This window comes from Hyposmocoma kahamanoa, unplaced genomic scaffold, assembly GCF_003589595.1.
Source record: "Hyposmocoma kahamanoa isolate Upper Pololo Valley unplaced genomic scaffold, ASM358959v1 129, whole genome shotgun sequence".
Classification (NCBI taxonomy): Eukaryota; Metazoa; Arthropoda; class Insecta; order Lepidoptera; family Cosmopterigidae; genus Hyposmocoma; species Hyposmocoma kahamanoa.
In genome coordinates, this window is record NW_020653460.1 from 2,728,397 (window position 1) to 2,753,429 (window position 25,033).

The following is a 25,033-nucleotide window of genomic DNA, read 5'->3' on the forward strand; positions in this document are numbered from 1 at the left end:
TAATATATTTCCATACAGAGATCGCCGTTACGAGTACAAAGCGCTAAACAAGCAGGCCAAGGCGAAAGTCGCGGAAGCAGTAGCAAGTGGCGACGCCACAGAGATCAAAATCGCGAAAAGCCGAGAAGTGCTGTTCGATTCGCTGCAACTTGCACACAAATGTATCCTTAATTCGTTTTATGGATACGTTATGAGGAGAGGGTAAGTTGCGATTACATTTATTACAATAAGTACAGTTTTTTTATGATTATCAAGTAATGGGTCGACCTAATCATGCACTCTGGTTATAAGCACCGCCTGAATTAAAAATTAAAGTGGGTCACAACACTTTTGCGCTGATAGCGTCAATTGTTTTAATATGAGCATTGCTGAGTTCCGATTTTCAAGGGTAAGCCTTGGTTCACACGGCATTGTCTTGCACGTTTTTTAACTTAGTCGATTATAAACGGATAGACAGCGGGGTGTTCACACGATATGTTTTCAAGCGTTTAGAAGACGGATTGCCGCAGTATTCACACAGCAATGGACCTGAGAACACGTCTGTGCGCGTTTTTTTACAGGACAAACACCGTGTGAATGGTTCTATACCTAATGTGTGCGCCATTGTTTATTCGGTAAGATTTATACTGCAAAACATCCTGCAGTACAATACCGTGTGAACGCGGGGTAAGGGTACTGGTGAAATTACATGCACATGGGACTTGTTATGTCTCAAGGTGACGGGCGCAGTGGCAGTGCCCCTCAAATCTTTGCGATTTAAAACTCTGAGTAGAATTGCATCTGTTATGGACGTACTTACCACCAGGCGTACGACTTGTTTGTCACATCACTTAATAGGTTACTTATTAAGTCCGAAATGACATTTTCCAGAAATAACGTTTGGTCGAAATTTCATAACCTCGAAAGTAATTTTGAGAGGAAAATGTTTTTTCTTTTAAACCTAACGTAACCTAACCTAACCGAACCTAATCGTGTCTTTGCGATAAACATTCAACATATCCTGAAAGAACGACTGTTTCGTTATAATGCGGTTATCGGTGTAATGAAAATTCGAACAAACAAATATATAATATATTTCGGAAAAACAATTTTCGACTTTGTGATACGTTACCCACTTAATACCATAAAAAAGCCTCCACTAGTCTCTATTCGCTGATCGTTCCAGAGCCCGATGGCACAGTATGGAGATGGCCGGAATTGTGTGCTACACTGGAGCCAATATCATCATGCGAGCTAGGGAGATCATAGAGCAAGTCGGAAGACCGCTCGAGTTGGATACTGATGGTAAACATGTCTTTACATTCTTTTTAAAGTAAATAGACATATGTATATGTGTAATGTTTAAACAGGTCTGAAACCGTTTACAAACCATTCACTATCGCAATTAATGTACGTACTTGCTCAGAGCAATGGGGTACGTGACGTACTTTGTGTGCGTGATTTAAAATATTGTTGAATATCTTCAGCGTAATCATTGTGTTTTGTAGAAAGGGCGTACGTGACGTTTCGTAGATTGCATACAGCCATGTTTTAGGTTTTAAACATCGAGTATATAACTAGAAACAGAGATGAAATAAGGGCCATATATTCCTGGTAACACATTAGCGATACAGCTCTTATAAATATCAACTCCAGTTTGCACTGAAATATAGACAGGCCAACTACTGACCCGTGTGTACGTCTCCGTATATTCCAAAAAATATTCTGTATTTATTGTAATACAGATAATATCACTAACAATGCCGTGCTGTTCTATTCGGTGGTATGAAAAAAACAGCAAAACATCTAATTACAAAACAAACGGAATCAAATTTCATCGGTAATTAAATATTAAATATGTAATTTTGCAATTTCGTCAATTATAGCAAAGCTCAAGTTAACCGGTCGATTTGAAGCGAAACAGTTGACGACACCCGTCAATTGTTTCGAACTCGGGCTAGCTAGCTAATCGGAGCGCAGTTGTCACAGTAATGATATGTCAGAATAGTTTTCAAACAAATTAAATGACATTTCGCCTCTATTTCTGGTTATATACTCGATGGGTTTTAACGACTGTTTTAAAATATTTACGTTCTGTTTTAAAATTCTTTTTTGGTAAGTTTTAAAATTGAATTTTAAAACAGGATGCAAATATTTTGAAACAGCCGTTAGAACCTAAAAAACATTGTCCTCTGAAAATACAACGAAGTTTTGCCCTTTCTACAAACACCGAAGATATAATGGTTCATACAAACTGTACTGTGTACACGAATGTAATTTAACAGGTTTCAGGATTTCGTTGAATACTGGAATGAGCTGGAAATCCATTTTGGAATTACATACAAATACAAAATTTCGGTTTGTTTGTTGGAAACGACATTTTAGATAAATCATTTGACTCAACACGGGCAACGGTTCCGCCGAACATCAGGGGCGTTTCGTTACTGTATGGAAGATATTATATACAATGGCACCTGTTCAGATTGTATTTACTTAGTTAATTATTCGATAACACTTGCAAATTTCTGTCATTTTAATTTATGTTACAAGTTAAACTGCTTGGACATGGACAACAATAAAAGAAACTTGATCCTATTTTACAAAAATTTAAAAAAAAGTATTTACAATTTTGTCTCGTTTTGTCAACAAGTTTTAAAATTTGGCGATCAGTACACAATCGAAAATTTATTTATTCCATCATTTGAATTATCTATGTTGTAAATTATCAATATGTGTACGATATACTTTTGCACATCCTTCAGGTATCTGGTGCGTTCTACCCTCATCGTTCCCCGAGAACGTGACCGTCCACACGACGCACAATAAAAAGAAGAAGATTAATATGTCATACCCCAACGCGGTCCTCAACTCTATGGTCAAGGACCATTTCACCAACGATCAGTATTTTGAACTCACTGACCCTGAAAATAAAATTTATGAACAAAGGTACGTTATTATTATATTAGAATAGAATAGAATTCATTTATTACATAACGGCACAACACAATAATACACAGTAAATAATAAAAAGTAAAAAAAAATAAAAAAATAAAACAGAACTAAATTAAAACTAAAACAAACTAAATTAAAACAAACAGAAAATAGAATAACAAAAAAACTAAATAAAATTAATTAGAAATAAAATCTTAGTAATAAATAATTAAGCGACCACAAAGCTAGTCAACACTTGTACTAAGTAGATGTCCTGTGCGGCTGTGGCGTGTGTAATAGGATACACTCAGCTAATGTCACCGCCGGGAAAAGGCTGTGACGCTGATTTTTCAGTGAACCCTAAATATATTCATGCTATGCATACTTTTAAAAGCAATTATTTACTTTGATGACCTGGATACACTGGATGCTCCCCGGGACCTCCGGGTTCGATTCCCGGTAGGACCATTTTTGGAAATTATTTTTTCTAAATTGGTTTGGTCTGGGTATTCTGGGAAGTGACCCAGAATTAGTTTCGTTGCCCTGGTACAGGTCATAGTACAGGGAATTCCCTAGTTTGAGACAGGCAATTGGTGTGGTTATCTAGCACGTATATAAAAAATCAAAATGCTAGAACACTTGTATTCTGCGACAAAATGTAACGATAATTTTTAGTTGTATTTGTGGTAATTCTTTTCCTATGTATGAATCGATATGTTGGATGCATAATGTCGTGTTGTTGGATCTACAGAGTTACTTGTTATTTCGATAAATTGTACCACCCTGTTTCATTTATTAGGTCAGAAAACTCCATATTCTTTGAAGTGGATGGTCCATACTTGGCGATGGTACTGCCAGCGTCCAAAGAAGAAGGAAAGCGGTTGAAGAAGCGATACGCTGTATTTAACTTCGACGGCTCGCTGGCCGAATTAAAAGGTATATTAATGTTTTTTCTTTCATCTCAAAGACATTAAACACATACGTACATTAGTCAATTATTTCCAATATTTCCCAAGAAAACCTCTTCTACGAATTATTCATCGTACTATTTATTGTACTTGTTTTTATTTATTTACTTTAACCCAATATACCTATCGTTTGGCCCGACATATACTACATATTTTCAAAGGAATTTCTGTAACATGTGCGTAAAATTATACATATAATGTATTACTGGACGATATAAAAATGTTACCTACGTCTAGATTTAGGAAAGTACTATTTAAATTGCTCCTGACAAATTGTTTTTATAATGGAAATAAGTTTTTGACATTTAAATTTTGAAGCCTGTGACCCTCTACATATTTATTGCTTCGACATGCGTTCCTCTTTTTTATTAAAACATAATTTTTCTTTAATTACATTATATAATGAACAAAATTAAATTTTATAATATAATACGATATGATTTTAATTATATAAGTAATATGTAATGAATGGGAACAATGTATAATATTTGCTATTAATATTTGTATGCCAGTTACTGGCGCAACACGCTGAACCCTAAGTGTAATCTTAAATATGTGAACTATATTTACCGTGTATGCTTACAAATAAGTATATCTCTATCTTTATCTATCTCTTCATAATAAGATAACGCCTGACACAAAAGGTAAAACGTTATTTTTGAACCCTGGAGATATATCGAATTTTATATTGCCATTGTCTTCTACTGATGGCACGAATATTGCTGTCTAAATTCGACACTAGCGCCACCATTTATGCGTTCAACTAGTTGGTCTATAAAAGCTGGTGTTGTTTGAGAGCCCCCACTGGGTGTCCTCGGTGGCCCAACTGCTTATACTGTGGGCGCTGGATGAGGAAGTTCTGGACGTTTTCGAGTTCCGACTAAATTGAGAAATGATGTTTTCTAAAATTATTATCTATTTAAACTCTATTACACACCAAAACAGTACAAATGGCGGAATTAATGCCATTAGGCATTCTCTAAATTGGTTCTGGTCTAGGTTTTCTGGGAAGCGCCCCAGAGTGAATTCCGTGGACATTATTTTGATCTCCAGTTCTGGGTGCAACGCGCTGCTAATAACTCAAATTTGATCCTTACAAAATGTTACGCCATACTAAGATAACTTATCATTAAGAGCGTGTACGTTATTATTATGGGTAATTCTTCGGTACACCTTAATGGGTGATGATAGAGGTAGTGTGAGCTAAACAGGCAACATAGTACCTAACTATTGCTTGCTAAGGTGGCGACGTACGATTGACGTCCTCCGGATTATTCAGTCTTTTGAATTTTCATTTATTTTTTATTTTATCCAAGTGCCGGAAGGTCCAGCTTAGCTAAACTCTACGACAGACTCCATATTATTACTATTTGTTTCGAAATGCAGGTTTCGAAGTAAAACGCCGCGGAGAGTTGCAGCTGATAAAAATCTTCCAATCATCAGTGTTCGAAGCTTTCCTCAAAGGAAATGATTTAAAATCGTGCTACAGTGCTGTCGCCAAAGTTGCTGATTATTGGCTAGACGTGTTGTACAGCAAAGGTTCAAATATGCCCGATTCTGAATTGTTTGAGCTCATTTCGGAGAACAGATCGATGTCCAAGAAGTTGGAAGACTATGGAGGACAAAAGTCCACGTCGATATCCACGGCTAAGAGATTGGCAGAATTTTTGGGCGATCAGATGGTGAAGGATGCTGGGTTGGCTTGCAAGTGAGTAAATAGGGTTTTTATCGAATATGTCATCACATACAACTAAATAATAAATAAAAATAAAAAACATGGATGCATGTTGCACTATTTTTCATTGTTATGACATACAATTGCGCTTATCCGATCTTTTCGGTTATTAATCGGATAAGTTTCCTCCAAATGTTCGAGTAAATGTTCTCATATTAACATTGAGAAGTGCCTAGAACTTATTTTTCATATATTCATGTTTTTATTTCATGAAATATTACTTTATTCGTTTTGTCACAAAATTTCGTCTGTTTGTATATAGATATAGAGGGTGTAATCGTTAAGTGTGCCCAGGCGGTAATTTCGTAAATTTTGTATTCAATGTAGTTGTTCGAAGGAGGGAAACTAAAACCCTCTACGAATGTCGTATTAAATGTATGAGAACGTTTAAATTTTGAATATTTGTAGTTTTATTTAAAAAAGTTATGGATGTCGTTTTACTCACTAGGTAACGTACTTTCGGTATTAATTTAAGGGTTCCTTGATATCTCTTATATTTACGGAGTCGTCACCTGGGCACACTTAAAAATTACACCTGTATATGTGGAGACAGATGTGTATAGATATTTTTTATCACACGGTAGTAGTCAACCGTATTCAACATCCCGCAATGTAGTGTGTGCCAATAATATTTTTTACAACAGGTTCATAATATCACGTAAACCCGAAGGCGCACCAGTAACAGAGCGCGCTGTACCACTGGCTATATTCCAGTCACCCTCAGCTGTCAAACGGCACCACTTGCGGCGATGGTTGAAGGACAACACTATCTCAGAGGATATTGACATTAGGGATGTGCTGGATTGGGCTTATTATATCGAGCGTCTCAGTGGAGCTATACAGAAGATTATTACCATACCCGCAGCGATGCAAGGCGTGAGTATATTTTGCACCCTGGGTGTTCATAACCCTGTCCCAATCCGCCTTGAACGGACCAGAAACGCCTTCGGTATCCTTTTTTTCTTCAATAGAACTCCTTTGACATTTAAATCTTCTGGTTTATTGATTCAGGAAATACTACTGTACATTTCCATAAAACTCATTTCTATGTCCATCTGACTTACCGAATATCGAAAGTCAACTGAACATGATTACAAAAATTACGAATGAGACAATGACAATAATTTTCACTTATATTTATACCGATACGGTGTCTCCCACACCGTACCGGCCCTATCAATTCGCCGCGGACGCCGTTCGACTCATCAGAGCTCCTGAATTACTCATTATTGCTGACCGCCCAGGCGTTTACGGCCGTCTGTAACACTGGGCGTGATAAAACCGCATGTGATAATAAGTCAAAAGTGCTTTTACGTAAAAGTCATAAAAATAATATGAAAAACTTGAAACATATTACGTATATGTGTAATTTTATAGCTCTTCTATTTACGTATAAAAATATTGTCGACTAATTTCGTTCGTTGAATCTTTAAATCAGCATCCCTATGTTGTGGATATAGCCCAGGTTTCGTACGAAGCGTTTAGCTTCCACGTTTATATGGCAAGCGGCTAGAGAGTGGAATTCCCTACCTGCGGACTTTTTCCCCGAACGCTATAATTTGGACCTTTTCAAGGCGAGAGTGAATAGGCATGTCCCACATTGTATTCGTGATTAAATATAGATATATTTAATTGCAGATGCCTTCTGCATGATTGTTTTTCTTAATTCGTCCTTAGACAAAAACAATCTGCTAGCCAGATCCATTCATAATTCGCTCCAAAAAAGAAGCCACCACCTTGCAACGGTATTTGGTTTACTTTCGTTTCTTGTAATCAACAAATGATTACGATAAACATAAAAATTTAAAGTTTTTTAAAATTAAATAAAATAAAGACTTAATGATGATACGAAACACCACCATAGATAATGTTACAAGTGCGACTATCACTATCACTGTTGTGTTTTGATATCATCACTGCTGTCTCCCAATCCTGAGCCAGCTACGATCCTCCACTAGCACCAGTCTTTTATATAAGTTCTGGATATGTCTAAAAATTCGAGAAAAATGTTATTCATGATTCCGCTAGAGGTGTTGCTATATTTGACGCATTACTGTTCGTACTCTCTTAGTTTGTTGGATGGGTGCTACCGACCATGTTCATTAACCTATTTGATAGATCTTGTTCACACTATTGAAGGTACAGATTTGAAAAATGAAAATACTTTTGGTAAATATCTTTGATTGAGTTATTCTATCCCCTCTAGCGAAATAATAATTTTTTTTTCTTTCTCGACGACACATGGGCAATCTAAAAGATTTTAAACAAAAAAATCGTTTCTTTAGCTGGACAATCCCGTCCCCCGCGTGCAATACCCCGACTGGCTGCACAAGAAGATGCTGGCCAAACAAGATAAATACAAGACGCGAAAGATCACTGACATGTTCTCCGCCGCGCCCAAGGACAAGACTACGAGGGAAGAAGGCGAAACATCTGAATGCAATGATGGGGCTGCTGTAAGTTCACAGTTCTATAATGCTGTATTATAACAAAATTGAGGTTGAAAATAATTATCGCACCTTGGAAACAGTATGGGTCAGCAACCGCCTAAATTATTTGTTTAAAAAATTTTACTTATACATATAGTGTTGTATAATTTTACAAACACCAAAGATATCAAAGTTTACTTAAGTACATCAAGTTTATAGAGAAACCTATACGTAACACTTGCGTGCGTGCGTGCGATTTGCACTGTTTAATGTGTGTTTTCGTTAGGGAATAGAACTGGTTGACATTATTTTGGGTTGAATAGTTTTACTGATGTAGTAATTGAAGTGATTGTTATTCTAATTAAACAATTTTGTCTCTCAGAACCTGTCACATAATATTCTAACCATATTTTAAGTATGCATACGCTTCTAACAACGGCACTAGTGTAGGTACTCTAACTATATGTTACAAACAAATATACGAAATCTTAAACTAACTTCAGTGATATTGACATTCGCTAATAACTTGTAATAATTTTACAATTATTACAAGTTATTAGCGTTAATCTTTTAATGAAATTGTTTTCACATATTAAAATATGTTAGACGTCTCACGCCTCTAAATAAAAACTCATTGTTAACTTGTAGGAAACTGAAGTAGACATGGAAGACATAGGTAAAGAATCTGTGAAACGTGATATCATCAGGCCTATAGTCCACACCGTTAAGCGTAAAAGGGAGGAATCCCCTCCTAAAGAGTTCGCGACGTGGAGGGAGGCATTTGGACCGCCGCCGCCTTTTGGAACAACTAAGGTAAAGTAAAGCCAAAAAGTGTAAAACAAAACGACTTGCGTGCAAATTAAGGTGGACTACACTGCCGACGGCCTGTACTGCTTTGTCGTAACAAATTGCGATTCCTTTAAAACACCACTGCATACGAAACGTGGGCGATCTGGCACATCATAATGCGGCTTTTTTGATAGCTTGAAGACAGAGCTACATACGTCAATATTGTCCCAATAGATGGACACTCAAAATAATCCAGTTTTCTTGGATTTCCAGTTAAATTTTGTGCGTGCCGTCTATAGAGCGTGGCGGGAAAAATAAAGAAATACGTCATATACTTGATATGTGCACAAAATAACTTCATATTTGTGTCATCTGTTTGTAATCTGTGTTTATAATCAATTTATATTATTTTTTAAATTATTATGAAAAGTATTTCATTTTGGATACTTGCCAAATACCGTACTTGTCTAAAGTAACGGTTTTCTGTTTTTGTTGATCGTTTTTGTCGTGTTAAAGCTGAAAATTTGGATTGTGTACCGCACGATAATTACAAAAATGTACAATTAAACAAAGTAAACAATAAATAAAAAATCTAGTTCGTGCTTAAAAAAATTTAACAATTTTTCAAAAATCTTTGACAAAAAATGTTTATGTAATGTAATGTTTCACACTTATAGGCAAGCCTGAATCGTGAGGCCCCAGACATGAGAATGTTACCCTCAAAAAAGAACTGAAATATAGATTATAAGCATGTAAGGAGTAGTTATATAATTTAGTATTTATAAATTAATAAAATCAAATGCTGCTACGACATCAAATTAATCAATCTATTAACAAAGTCATAAGACAAACCAACCAATCAGTATACGGTTAGCTTCGAACTGTTATAATTTATGTAACTTTGAACCGTTGAACTTGTAGGAGGAACGCAAAGCTTGGATTTTGTTCCAAAAGAAGAAGTGGAAATGGCAGATGGAACAAAGAGGGCTTCGTGAAAGAACCAGCAAGAAAGGTGAGGTTGTCAAAGTGTACTTTATTTTGTTTTTTATTTTATTGATACAGTTACAGACATCAGGTACAACATAATACATAAACATTCTTAAACAGCACTATAAAACTGACACCCAAGTACAACTATACACAACATTCGATAACAATAAAATATTACAAAGAACGGAAATATATATTCTCGTGTGTATAAAAAAACAACAAAATATTAATCACATTTCATTATACCAACGACAGATTCTTATACGGTACAACAGTTTAAAAGTACCTGTCTTAAATATACGTATACCTCAGATGTGGTCCCATTTAAATTTCAAGAAAATATTCCATTTCTAAGGGTGGCAAACTGGGGGATGCATGACTTTTGAGGTCGGTTTTTTTAACCGGAGGTTAGGTTATATATTCTCATTTCTAAGGTTGTTATCGGAAATGGAACTGTATTTGTTTTTATGTACAAATAAATTACTTACTTATAATTATGTTATTTTTAGCATTATATTAACTATAATTCTGCGTACTAAATACTGTAAATGTATCCTTAAAACCACTAAACATTTACTGTGAACAGGTAAAGTAGATAACAATGATGCACTGATGCCCCCGCCGCGCAGTGCCGGGCCAGCCAATACGTTGGGCGGATTTATCAGACGTGCGCAACGGACCCTGTTGAATACACCTTGGCAGATTATACAGGTATGAAGTATGGGAAGATGATACAGGTGATGGGCAAGCCTTCCTCCTAACCTAATCTATAGTCAACGGTGGGACAAATAACACAGAATAATAAGAGAAGTATGGTAACTCCATATAAATGTAGCAGCACAGCTTGTGTGTGTGCAACCCCGTTGCGCGCCATACGCACGCACACATCTGTAGATCAAAGTGATCTCTACAACATTATTAAACGCGACAACATTATTTAAATATATAATAATAACGCACACACTCAACATAGCCCCGCACTAGGGAATCAAATTACACCCAAACTCACGAGAAAAATAAATGTATGTCATACAAATATTTCTCCCAGACCGGTATTCGAACCTGGGACTTCCTTGGCAGTCCGACATGGTAACCGTTCGGCCACAGAGGCAGTTAAATAAGTACATATTGTTTGTGAATATACTCCACTAGTTTATTTTTAATATTTATACAAACATCGAACAACACCACGAAAAACTCCTTCGATCTGACGGGGCTTGAACCAGCGTCTGTTGCCAAGCCGTGGCCACTGCTCTTGCCAACTGAGCTGTATATACCAAGTCAGCAGATCTTACTAATTTCTCCAGATGTTTGCTACTTTGTACTGGGTTTAAACGACTTTTTGCCGTCAGCACCACCTGTGAACCTAACTCAGATACAGGAATGCACAAATCGGGTTATTTAACAAAAACTTGTTAAAACATGATTGCCCGCGATCTATTATTATCTACGAAAATTACCTATCTAGGAATACTAATAACTATTAAAATGTGAAGTTTATGAAGTTTATAATAATATTTCATTATATAAAAAATTCAGGTATTAGAAACAGGAGAACCCGGACTCTTCAAACTCTGGGTGTTAGTCGACAAAGAGCTACATCAAATCAAGCTAACGGTGCCCCGGATATTCTACGTGAACCAGCGAGTGGCGCGTGCGACAGATACGGGCGAATATTGGCGCAAATGTAGCCGAATATTGCCACGAGCCCACCCTGTATTGCACTTGTACCAGTATTCAGTGCCTGAACAACTTTATCGGGAACATCAGGAGTGAGTACCTTCATATCCTACTACTATGTTATAACAAGATAATTAGTGCAAGTCCCGCCTGCTCGGCGCATCAATGCCTACACATCATAATATAGTACGATACTAAGTCATGGAAATCAGATTATTCCTAATAAAAACTTTATATAGAGAGGTATTCTGTTCTACAAAATGATTGAAAAGAAAAAGTAGCATAAATAATAATAATACAAAAAAAAACTCTGATATACTGTGTAGTCACACGAGTTGCAATCTGATTGCACACTAGCTGTACCAGCAGTAGGAGTGTTATCGTACCAACAGTAAAAAAAATGTTTTAAAAATTACACGTTCTAAATTGCAACATAGGGTTGTAAAAATCACATTTTCTTAATAGAGAACTGATGGGCGAGCTATCTGCACCGGAGATTGAAGGCATCTACGAGACGCAAATGAGTCTAGAGTTTAGAGTGCTCGTGCAGCTTGGCTGCGTATGCGCAGTCGACACGCAAGAGGCTAGAAAGTACGTATAAACGTATGGTATAAACTTTATTTACTTGACTTCAAGGTGTAGCAAAAAAGTGTTTGATTTTTAGAAACTATGACACAGTAAATGCTTTGGCATAAACAAATCAAACAAATTTAAATTTTTATTGAATTGATATTCAATTATTTTTTATGTGAAATTACTCCATATTCATAATTATAATAAATAACGCACACACACTCAACATAGCCCCGCACTAGGGAAACCCTGTCTCGCGGGTGCCATGGAAACAAATTACACCCAAACTGACACAAATATTTCTCCCGGCCCGGGAATCGAACCTGGGACCTTTGCGTAGCAATCAAAAAGAGGCAGTTAATCCAACAAATGTCAAAAAAAAAACATGGTGAAATTCTGTAATTTGTGTGTAACATGTGCCTGTGCACATGAGACTTGTCAATTTATGTCTCAGGATGATAGGCGCGGTGGCAGTGCCTCTCAAATCTTTGCAAGTTAAAGCTCTGCCTGGCACTGCAACTGCTATGGACCGGGTGGTGTCGCTTACCACCCGGTACACGACTTGTTCGTCCCTTCATTTGCAATCATAAAACAATATTAGAAGCGGATTTTGCCCCCTAATAGAATAAGAACTTTTATCCTCCTAAGACAATATAACGGAAAAAGCGCTACACGTTCAATACATTAAAATGTGCTAAATATAATTATGGTGGTGATACCAGTGACCGACAAGCACCACTGTTAGACGTATTTAAAATTAATTTCTAATAAGATTTAGGAAAAGAAATTCTATCATAGTAACACCTTTCTTATTGGTAAGTGTCAATTACTTGAGGGCCACGAGTTGAAGTCCCTGTTCGGGCGCCAGTGAAAAGGTTGTAAACCGCCAAAGAATGGTTCAAACATTCGAAAGTAAATGGACAGGAACCAGAGAAAAGGGTGATAAAGGTAGGATGACGGTGAAAAAGGTAGCATCGTCACAAGCTTAAAGTATTTGACGCCTCGGTGATACGAGCTAGAAAATCCGTTCGTTGCTAGTATGATTTTACTTTCTTGGTTTAATAAACTAGCCTATTATAACCTGAGTATAATAGACATGTACTTTTTACGTTTAAGACTGTCCGTATTGTTAACAGAATAATTCAATTCGGAGCCAACAATATGGATTCGTTCAAGCTCAATCAACTGCAGTTCAAAAGCGTCGGACATCAGCCTTATTTGAAAAAACAGGTAAGGAAGAGTTTACTTACTTTTATTTTAACGCACATATTCATAGCCCCGCACTAGGGAAACCCTGGGTCGTGGGGGCCATGGACTCACAAGACAACCACAAATTACATCCAAACTCACGAGAGAAATCAATGTAGGACTTACAAATATTTCTCCCGGTCCAGGAATCGAACCGCCGGACCTTGGTATGGCAGTCCAGCATGGTAACTGTTCGGCCACGGAGATAGTTAAGTTAATTACATTGTTAGTATGTTCCAGAACTACTACAGTCCTAGAACAGCGTTTTGTTGTTTTTTATTTAGCTAACGTAATTCGATTTAACAGTAGAACTTTTGTGAAAGAGTTCATCTAGAGAAGTTTATCTATTTTATCTTAATAAGAACGACTTTATCTATTTCTGCCGTCGAGAAGTAATGTGGGCGCAATTATAAGCACATGTGACTTGTCAACTTATACGCAATGTTCACTGAACAGGCGTGTCCTGCACGACTTGTTCGTCCCGTCGCTTGATGTTATAAAAACTAAAACAATAATAAATAATCCAACCGAGAAAAGGTCATTTTCAAAGGTGTGTATGCCAAAATACGCAGAAATAGTAAATGTACGAATTTGAGAGGTATTGGATCATTTGTGCGTAATTGAGTTGTTAGCTTGGAGAATTGAAAATGTTTGCCCTACTGAGCAACGGCAGTACGCGAGGGTAACATATAGCGCGAGATCTCTATGCCAGAATAGCAGTATCTCGCGTTGTATGTCGCTCTCGCCAGTCGCGTCCTATCGTGCTACCCTACTGGTCATATTGAGTTGTTAGGTTTTTGGCGATTGTTACACATTTCATTAAATCGCTAATAATAATAAAAAACCCTTCTTCTTATCGTATCAATGGTACCTATATACTGCCATGTCAATCGGCGTAAAGTACTCGCAGATTGTTACCCAGGCTGCGTCAGGAAAATAATGGTACGTCATTTCGTGCCCTGTAAAGGATCCAGAACGTTAGTTTCCTTGAAAAAATAAATATACGTGATTTAGGTCCGCAAAAATAGTTTCGTTTCTTATTTTTGCTGGTCGTTTTAGATAAACTAGTTTACAATAACGATTGGAACACGTACGTACCTTTTTGAGGAATGTTCTTTCTTTCTATTTACCTAGCATCTGCCTCCATCTCTCAATCATTCGCTCATTCACTCTCGGATTTTATTTTCGTTCAGGAGGGGATAGCTCCAGTGAAGCATATATATCTGTACCAATATTCAGCGCCGAATTCAAGCCGCAGTATGTGGGCACTCATTCTCGGCCCCAGCAAGAAAGCGTACTTGTTCGTACTCGATACCGTCAAGACCAATCAGGTGCCCAATATGAACACCTTGTATGTAACCGAGAGAACTGCCAAGTAAGTCGGTGCTTTTATTTATTTGTTTTTACTTCAAGTGCACATAAAGTTAAGTCTTATCGTCCTTTACGACACTAATGGATGTAACTTAAAATTTAGACAAAAATAACATAAAAATAATAATGTGTCCGACAACCACACCAATTACATGGACTCAAACTAGAGAATCCCTGTGCTATGAATACCAGAAATAAGAAATTAACTCCGTGAGCATCAACTAGATCACCCAGACCAGAACAGATTTAGAAAACATTTCCAAATTGGTCCTTTAGAGAATCGATCTCGGAACTTCAACAACTAGATGACTTACCAGTGGTTAATTTGCTAAAACGTTTATTACACTACTCGGCTAACCTCCCGTCGAGAGCTTTGCACGTGTCACTATCATGGCGACATTGAAGCTTGTATTTGCTGTTTCTCATCGAAATGTTTGTAAATTTCAAGTAAAACCTTAAAGCCCTCGTCCCGTACGTCCTTATTAATATAGGTCTTTGTGATATTTTTTCCATATATAGGGCATGTTTTTGTACATGTCTATCGGGCACAGTAAAACTTCTTTTTCTTTACTGCACGACATGACGATAGCAAAACAAAATGAAACTATACGACTGCTCGTTCATCGCGCGTCGACTGAGCTCCCTAACTACCTTAAGTGTTATTATACTGCGTTAGCTCCAGACGCAGTGAAATCACAGTCACATGGGACTTGTCAATTTATATCTCAGGGTGAAGGGGGCAGTGGCAGTGTCCCTAAGATCTTTGCAACTTAAAGCTTTGAGTGGCACTGCGACTGTTATGGATAGGCATGTCGCTTACCACCATGCACGACTTGTTCGTCCCGTGACTTAGTATTGTAAAAATAAGTATAATTTCAGAATCGGTATGGGTACAGATGAAAGCGAAATCCCAGGTCCAGAATTGTCCTGGGAAGTGACGGTAGAGAACCAGCCACGTGTAGTATACCGTTTGATGCAGCGAGCATTGCAGCGGTATCACGACGAGCGCTGGGGGCCGACGCTCTGCGCTGTTCAGGCGATGCATTCTTTTGCTGTTTTGCTGCAATTGATGCCAGGTATAGAATAAAAAAGCAATGCGATGCTTTAGGCAAAGTGCGGATGCCATCTTTGTGTTTATAATTTTTTCTACTCCTGTACTTTAATCTGTTAATTATAATTTCATAAACCATGTCGTAAAGGCGCTCTTTTTACTTCTGAATCAAAATTCTATTGTCTATGGCACTCGCCACTGAGCTGAAAAATTTCATTATAAAGTTCTGTACACAGAACTGTAAAGAGTTTCAAAGATAAGAACGTCTTATTTTTGCTAATTAAAATATCAATTAGGACTTTACTCCAACTATACTGCCTCCTAATTGGTTAAATTGGCCTAAATATCTTGTAACCGGGCCATAAATCTTTATAAAAAAAATTGGTTAAAAATGGTGACACTTGGACAATTCTATTCTATCTCTTTGGTTTTTTTGTATTTAACGCACACGCTCACACGCTCAACATAGCCCCGCACTAGGGAAACCCTGTGTCGCAGGTGCCATGAACACACACATAGACAACCACAAATCACACCCAAACTCACGAAGAAATAAATGTAGGTTATACAAATATTTCTCCCGGCCCGAGAATCGAACCTGGGACTTCTGGGTGGCAATCCGGCATGGTAACCGTTCGGCCACTGAGGCAGTTAAAAAAACATTTGTTTGGCTTTCGTCTAAATATATGAAGAGGTTGTATGGTGGAACCTTTGCATAGCGTAATTTAAAAAATTGCGTTTGTTGCCATAGATTGTTAACAAAATATAAAATATTGGTTCTGTTCATTATTTTATTTACTCTTAGAAAAAGTATTGTATGCAATCATTACATAATTAGGTCTTAAAATCTAGTACCTTTCTCGACTTGAAGAACCCTCATTATTATAACGATTGCATAAAATACTATTAGGATTAGGAAGTAGTCTACTTCCTTAAAATAAGGCAAATTTTCGCCACGCCGATTTTACACGATTTGAATTTGGTAGAGGTAAAATTTTATAATAATAGTTATTTATGCTTCTTAGTTAATTATTTACTATAACTCAATACCACATTTCCGTACAATTAAAATGTATCACGGCACGTCCACGTAAATAATTTTCATATTGGATTTAAGAATTGAATTGAAATTAAGAATGTTTATTTTTGTGTGATTTTTTTTACAATAATTCTTATTTAGTGATTCTTTTAAGTTGGTAGCAGTATCTGCATACCTGATAAAATTTGTAAGTAATAAGTTAAAAATTTATTTTAAAGCTAAAAAAATCAAAAATTCTAAAAAATTAAAAAAAGTGAAAATTATTACAAAGGTTAAACAAAAAAAAGGTAAAGGATTTAAACAATGTCTTTTAGTGTTTACACCTGAAAAATATATGCCACGCCGATTTCACGCCGCCGCCGCCAACGATTTTACGGTTAGCGTACATCTAGCATTAAAAGAAGCCCGTAACTAGCAGCGGGATGTATGTAGGTTGATACAGTCGAGTGTAGTTCAACATCAAACCAGGACTTCCTCTTACAGCATCACTTCACGACATGACATGGCATTAAAATCTTTTTTCAGGTTTATCTGACTTCCCTCTAGTGCCAGTGCACATCCGCGATGTGGACACGTTGTACAACACGTTGGAGTGGCAACGCATCGGCGCGCGTGCAGTTATTCGCCATTACTTGAACCTCGACGCCATACTCAACATCACCATCGAACAGTGCACGTTAGTAACTTAATTGTAAATTCTTACAAGTATGTCCAATGGCACACTGGGCTCTGATATTTCTTTGTACGCTTGTAGTTCTTGAATATAATCGAGGCTATCAGCGCAACAGTGGCGTAACCCATATTCAAATTTTTTTCTACAAAATTACTTTAAATAATACTAACGCACGTAATTATTTTATGTTTGGATTCATATTCATGTATAAAAAATATTTAATTTTGTTTTGGTACCGATGTTCCGGAAAAAAGACCGATCTGTTACTATTTTTATTTTTTCCTAAGTGGATAAGGTACGAAGTTACCGCAAGAGAAAACTAAATTTTTTAAATTGTGTTTCTTTAAACATTGTTTCCTCAGTTTTGAGTTTTTGACAGAAATGTACCCAATTGTTTTTCCAGGTACCTCCAAGTGCCCCTTGGAAATATTCCAGCTGACCCGACGATATTCGGCGCAGACTTGTTGTACGCGCGGCACCTGCTCAAGCACAACTTCGTGCTGTGGTGCTCTAACCTCGAAAGGCCTGACCTCGGTGGACGAGAGATTGATGACAATAGGTCAGTCAGGTTTCCATGTATCATGCACAGCTTTTAAAAATACAGTTTCATGTATGTTCACTGTCACACCCTCATTAGTAAAGTGACAAAGATAACAAAAACAATTTGGATATGCAATGGAATGGAATAAAAACGGTATTATTAATTTTATTTTGTACCAAAAATGTTATGATTTATGTATGATTTCATCATCTTTTATAATGCACATAGCCCAGGAATGAGATTTCTTGCCTGCGACTGTGGTTCCGATCACATATGTACAATCCGACTATCTTTAAGAGACGACTGAATAGGCATTTTTTTAGCAAGCTCGTTCCACCTTGTCTCTTTTCCAGGACTAGGTAGTGATCAAGAGCAAGTCCATTTACTCCTCTTACAAAAGTGCTATTACTCAATAGGAGAATTTTGAAGCGATAAAGAGATATTATATTTCTAAATTAATTCGTCGTTTGTAATAATAATTAGTACATAAGTTCATTGTTTTATTGAGAGTTTGATTTATTAAGATATTTTATTATTTAAAAGAATTTAATGATTTTGTTGTGTAATTTTTTATTTATATTCTTTACTTTGTTTATTTCCTATGTTTAATTTTTAGCTACACCCTTACAGGGTACATGTATTGTAAATTTTAATATGCACTTTACATGATGGCTAATAAATAAATAGCGAATACTTGAAATAAAAAGTTGCAGGCTGTTTTCCGCAACTCGACGTCGCAGCGCCTATTTTGCTTGTTACGTGCTTTTTTTTTCTTGGAACGCAGATTAGTAAGCGAAGTTGAAGAGCTAAGCGGCTGCAAACACAACGCGAGCGGCGCTTACGACGCAGTCTGCGTCGAATTGGAGACGGATGCTTTAGCAGTATGTGCTTTGCTGCAAGCTCATCACATATTACAACTAGAAGGCACATCTGCGGCCACTGCCTTCGGACATACGAACATTCAGGTCGTTATGGCCAACACCGGTGAGTGTCTGTTAATAGAAGTCCAAACAAGTAGTTGCCAGCGATGACCTACAATTCTGAGACGTGGTCACTTACTATGTGCCTCATAAAAAAGTTCAAAGTTACTCAACGAGCTATGGAGCGACCAATTCTCGAATCAGAACTGAGGAGATTCATAGAAGAACGAAAGTCACTGACATAGCTGAAAAAATTAGCAAGTTAAAGTGGCAGTGGACATATACCTCGTAGAACTGACGGCCGTTTGGGCAGAAAGCTTCTCGAATGGAAATCACGAACCGGAAGGCGTTTAGTTAGTGGTCTCCCCATTAGATGGACGGATGACCTGGAAAGGGCTGCGGATAACCGACGGATGCACGTCGCGTGCGATCGGCTAATCGGGATCAAAGACATCCACAGGGGAGGCCTATGTTCAGCCGTGGACGTCTTCTGGCCGATATGATGATGATGAGTGTTCATTGGAGGCATATATGTATGGTTTGTTCCACTTAAATTTGTAGGTGACAGATTCGGGATTTACCGTAAGTCAATGCCTATAGTACTTAATTTTCAGCGCCAATAGCGATACAGATTAATTGTGTTTTTTCTGAAATTGAATATGGATTTTTGAATTTCCTTTAAAATAATGAATTATTCTTAAATGTGTACAAACAATTTGCTTATTTGAGCCCTTGAACGCGTAAGAAAAGACAACATATCTTTTAGTCTATTAATCATAACATAATAATATAAAAAAAACAAAAATATTATGTTATGTTAAAATTAATATTGATTACAAAGTACAAGCTGTTTTAAATAGTAAAAGCTTTTTATTTGGTTGCATACGGGAACATAAAAATAGCCAGCACTAAATTAGTAGAAGTACTGCAAACACAATTTGAGAAAGTGACGTGAAGAACGATTATTTTATTTTCCGAAATATTATTTTTTGGTCGTGTCAATCAGTTTTAACCGACTTCAAATAAAGAGGAGATTCTCAATTCGACTGTAAGTTTTTTTTGTATACATGTTACGCTATAACTCCGGCTAAAATTTCGGATTCCGAATAAAATTTGTGAACTGATTGTGATGATTCTTTTTTGTTGGAAGGAGGGTACCTCAGTAGTGGTCCCATTTAAATTTGAAGAAAATATTCAACCTCTAAGGGTGGCAAACTAGGGATGGATTCGGTTTCGCGCAATGTCCGGTAACCGATTTCAATAAAACTTGGCAAATAGATGAAATTCCACGAACTTTTGAGGTCGGTTTTTTAGTACTGAGATTATTATTCTTGAAATCACAAAATGTTTGTACTGTCTCCCTGTTAGGCACTTATTTCCATAAGTACAAAAAAAATGTTGAAGAGAAGGCAGCGAATTTTGTAACGTAAATATATTATTGAACAAAAAAATCCATGCAATAGTCCACCTAAAGTTCTGCGACATAAGTGTGAATGTTCAATGTTGTTAGGAGCGAACGCGACAGTGAATTATGACGAGACTGCGCAGTGCAACGCTGCATTCAAAGTGCTGCGTACGATGATAGCCGCGTGGCTTCGTGACGTCACTGTCAACAAGAATGTCTTCGCCGACTTCCAGATCTCGCATTTCTACAGGTAAGAACTGACAGCTGTAATTCAAATTTATCTTTCTTTCATAGGTACAGATTAAACTCTACTACTCATTAGTAAGGCAAATCAAAAGTTTTTAGTAGCAGTAGAGCTACTTGTGAAAGAATTCGTCCAGGGAAGTACTGCCACCTTACCTATTTCTGCTGCCAAGCAGTAATGTCTTGAAGGGAATTACAGGCACATGGGACTATGTCTCAGGGTGACGGGCGCAGTGGTAGTGCCCCTCAGGTCTTTGTGATTTAAAGGTCTGAGTGATACTGCGACTGTCGAGCATAGGCGTGTCGCTTACCACCAGGCGCACGACTTGTTCGTCCCGTTATCGATTGATGTCCTAAAAAAATCCCTAAGAAGAACAAGTAAGAAACTCGCGGGGTTGCTCTTTGTAAGTAGACATTTCGATCACTTGGTTTTACATTGACGTAAATGAGCGTTTGGTCCATCTACGTAACTGTTTTTTATAACTAGTTACGGAAGAAGATTATTCCTTCACTGTTTCGTAACCAGTTATAAAAAGGAGTATTTAATCCATATTCAAAACTCCAGTTACGAAAACAGATACAGATTTGTTCTTTCCATGACCAGTTACGAAAAAGGCTTACTTTTTTCTCTTTTTGTGTCTAGCTACGTAAGTGGAGGCTTCTTTTCTTCTTTTCATAACTACTAACATGCACATTAATAGGCTTAGCCACACAGCGGTAGACGTTGAAGTTGAATGTGTGGCTACACCTGTTAATACTTACGTGTATTAAAATTAAAAGTATTTTGACGTACTTATATATTCTGTTCCATTGAATAATAATTGGCACTAATTTGTCATTTTTGACCTCCACTATTTTAGTAGTTATGAAAAGCTAAATGAGTGATTTGTACACACATTTATATCAAATATCGAGATAACCTGAAAGAGTTAAATGGGCCACAACCATAATTTTTTGTCATCCAGGTAAGCAGAAGCTGTATAATAAATAACTTTTAATATAAAGTTTTTGTTTCACTATAGTTTTTAACTTCATAAACGGCAACTTTGGAATATCAACCGGCGTGAGGTGCTTCTTTTTTCTTGAGTTGGGACTATTAAGGAGGCATCTTAGAGGGTCACCTTTCATAATATGTCACACGTAAAAGTATCGTCCTCACAAACAAAATTTGCACTACTTATAAGAAATACTGGAATTAGCTAGAAAAAAATGAATCCGTGGCTGAACGGTTACCATGCTGGTCTGCTACGCAAAGGTCCCAGGCCGGGAGAAATATCTGTATGATAAATATGGAAATGTTTATGTCTCTCGCGACTTTAGGTGTAATTTGTGGTTTCTGTGTGTCCATGGCACCCGCAATACAAGGTTTCCCTAGTGCGGGGCTATGTTGAGTGTGTGCGTTATTATTATAATTATTATATCTATTTTAGACTCTCAGTTCTTCCAAGGCCTAAAATATTAATTTTGAATTTTTAAATGGGAGCAGAGTCGGCCGGGGGTAAGGGACTCAGGTTCAAGAACTGGCGAACAATATGTGCCGTATCGAGCAGGACCGCCTTCTGTATTTGTGCGGGAAGCGACACGCCACAGAAATCCAACCGCTGACTGGAATTAATTCATTTGCGGACAAAACAATTAGGATTATTTCAGTGGAGGCCACATCCCACGTGTCGGTGACCTCGTGCGCCAGGTCGACTTATTATTAATATTATTGTATTGTTATCAACCGTCGTGACAACATTAGTTTAATATTTTAATAATGAAATTATTTCAACGCACCGTAAGATGGCTGAAAACCCCCACATCTCTCTTGTACGACCCTGCCCTGCGCCGCACTTTGTATAACCTGATGAAGAAACTGTTTCTCATGCTGGTGGCAGAGTTCAAGCGGCTTGGATCCCAGATCGTATACGCAGATTTTACCAAGATCTTACTTGCTACTAAGAAGAACACTATTATGGATGGTATTGGTAAGTACAAATAATTCTAAAGTACAAATAATGAATTAAAATTTAAAATAGATAAATACTATGTCGTAGAGATGACTTCCCTCTCGTTTTATGCACTCCTGTCAACGAAGGCGCATATTCGCCATTACGCGTTGTAACATTTCTGTTGGGATCGACCTCACTTATTCCTGGATTTTTTCCTTTAACTCCTGAATATTGTTCAGTGTCTTGGTGAAAACTCGACTTCTTAAATGACCCCAAAGAAAAAAACCAGCTGAGGTTAAATCGGGTGACCTGTATGGCCAGAATCAATGAGTTAACGAATTTGATACGAATTGGAGCTTTTAAAAGCGCCTCCACTGCGTACCTGACCACTGCGTCATGGCAACTGAAAATTTGCAATACACGAATATATTCCAATAAAAAAAATATTGAATTTTTACTTGAGACCACTTTTTTACTTTACTACCATGATATTTATTTATTCATTGTTGCTTATGGCGGTAGAAGCCGAAAAAACTCAATAAAGTACTGCTACAATCTCTTAGAGAAATTAGTAATGTCTGCTGACTCGATTTGTGGCTCAGTTGGTAGAGCGGTAGGCCTAGTTTGGCATACAGATGCAGGTTCGAGCTCTGTCAGTTCCAAGTAATTTTTCTTTGTTTTCGATTTTTATATTAATTATTGTAGCGGACTGTATCAATAGGATTCAGGCGCTATCGAAAAGTTAGCAAGACCAAAGTAAATGTAGACAATGCGAAGAGGTTATTCCAAATATAAATATCTTGCTGCTGCCTTAACGTTGGCGTTTTTGACCAATATTATCTGCCTGCACTCTTCGAAACAACTGTTGATCAACATTAGCTGACAGCATTCCTCGAAACTGACACTGGTCCAAGCCTAGTGGCTGCCATTAAGGTAATAATAATAAATACATGCTATACAGCTACGAACCAACCAGAAAACAAACAAACAATAATGACAATAACAGAGGAAAGGCGCCAGAAACAAGTACATTTAAATTTAGAATTCATACTGCTAAATAGACAATATCAAATATATGTACAAAAAGATTGGTTGCGACTGCTGCGATTCGTTACAATAATTATAATTACAACAAATAATACCCATTTCGTAATATCCATTGGATTTGATACAGTGACCGAGTGAAACTTGACTTAAAAATCGAACCACAATATCTCACTCATTTAATATCTACCTCTCGCAATGCCTCTTGAAATAGTGAAGGTTGGTCATACCTATACATGTACCAATTAACTCCTGTCCATTCTTTAATGATATCAAGCTACGCCTCTTTTCTGAGACCTGCTTTACTTAACTTGTTATCATAATTAAAATTATATTAATGACCTTGGTGGATCACTGGTTGACACTGTGCGCGCTGGATGATGAAGTCCAGGACGAATTTTGAATTTTTCTAATTGTATCTGGTCTGAATAATGCCTCACAGAAAATTCCGTTGCGCCGGCACTCAAAACACAGGGAATTTCCTAGTTTGACACGTGGTAATTGGTGTGATTGTCTTAATAGCTTTTAAATTGAAAACAAAGATTGCATTTCATTTTGTTTAGGAATACAAATGGAAATAATTTATTCCGCATGAAAACACAGCACATACCAGTGGCGTGGCGTGAAAATTGTAGTTAGTAAAACCGGAGCAAAACGAAAACACCTACCTTAAGAAAAAGTGCCGCCTTGGCGACATTTCAACACAACTTATTAGCACACAACGTATTCTACATTTAAAATTTAGCACAAGATGTAGTATTTGATAATACGTGGAAAATTTTAGGCAAGCCGGTGAAAATCAAGTTATATGGAGCCACTGATGCACACACCTACATTACTAAAAATATATAACAGTTTGTGGCTACAATATTAGATTTATTGCAAATGGAAAGCACATCATGTCTCATTACAAACTATTTAACAAATAATGAGAATGAAAGAAAAAAAAAGAAAAAAAAGAAAACTTAAATAAATAATTAATCTAACGAATAATAATTAACAAAACTGGCAGTGTGTGCGTTGTGCTGTTACGAAATCTGTCATCCACTAAGCTTGTTGTCGTTGTTTTTCAGTAGATCCGGTAATGGAAATACACATAGCACGGAACATAGCAGACGTATAATTAGATTACGTTGGTATAAGAACTATTTCACCACGAAACAATTTTATTTAAAAATGTGTGCACATACCTTATTTATTTATTATTATTTAAACACTTTATTGTACCACAAAGTAACTTACAAATTTTCAGAAACATTTTAAATATTTGTGTACAAAGGCGAGCTTATCCCATAAAGAGATTTCTTCCAACTAACCTTTTTATTTAATAATTTTTTAAGTAACTAGCTAGGTTAAAAAATCTCATTTCAATATTTAAAAATTTGATTATAATTAAATAGACAACTCATGTAACGAATTAATAAGTATTAAAATGCGAAAATATGTCCTCGACATATCACCAGCTACATTGGAGATTTTTGAATTTGAAA

General features: G+C 36.9%; 1 protein-coding gene across 1 annotated transcript in view; it reads left to right on the forward strand.

The window, feature by feature from the left end:
- The window catches only part of LOC113240278 (DNA polymerase epsilon catalytic subunit A), a 50,392-nt gene that overhangs the window by 15,699 nt on the left and 9,660 nt on the right, over positions 1–25,033 (forward strand). The window contains exons 15-34 of the mRNA XM_026477537.1: positions 19–201; positions 1,166–1,284; positions 2,742–2,925; positions 3,710–3,846; positions 5,265–5,586; positions 6,258–6,489; positions 7,899–8,069; positions 8,691–8,855; positions 9,753–9,843; positions 10,408–10,532; positions 11,361–11,593; positions 11,967–12,092; positions 13,211–13,304; positions 14,516–14,697; positions 15,573–15,769; positions 17,309–17,459; positions 17,860–18,015; positions 18,782–18,981; positions 20,428–20,572; positions 22,351–22,535. Coding sequence (XP_026333322.1) covers positions 19–201; positions 1,166–1,284; positions 2,742–2,925; positions 3,710–3,846; positions 5,265–5,586; positions 6,258–6,489; positions 7,899–8,069; positions 8,691–8,855; positions 9,753–9,843; positions 10,408–10,532; positions 11,361–11,593; positions 11,967–12,092; positions 13,211–13,304; positions 14,516–14,697; positions 15,573–15,769; positions 17,309–17,459; positions 17,860–18,015; positions 18,782–18,981; positions 20,428–20,572; positions 22,351–22,535 — 3,398 coding nt within the window. The remainder of the gene's footprint in view (positions 1–18; positions 202–1,165; positions 1,285–2,741; positions 2,926–3,709; positions 3,847–5,264; positions 5,587–6,257; positions 6,490–7,898; positions 8,070–8,690; positions 8,856–9,752; positions 9,844–10,407; positions 10,533–11,360; positions 11,594–11,966; positions 12,093–13,210; positions 13,305–14,515; positions 14,698–15,572; positions 15,770–17,308; positions 17,460–17,859; positions 18,016–18,781; positions 18,982–20,427; positions 20,573–22,350; positions 22,536–25,033) is intronic.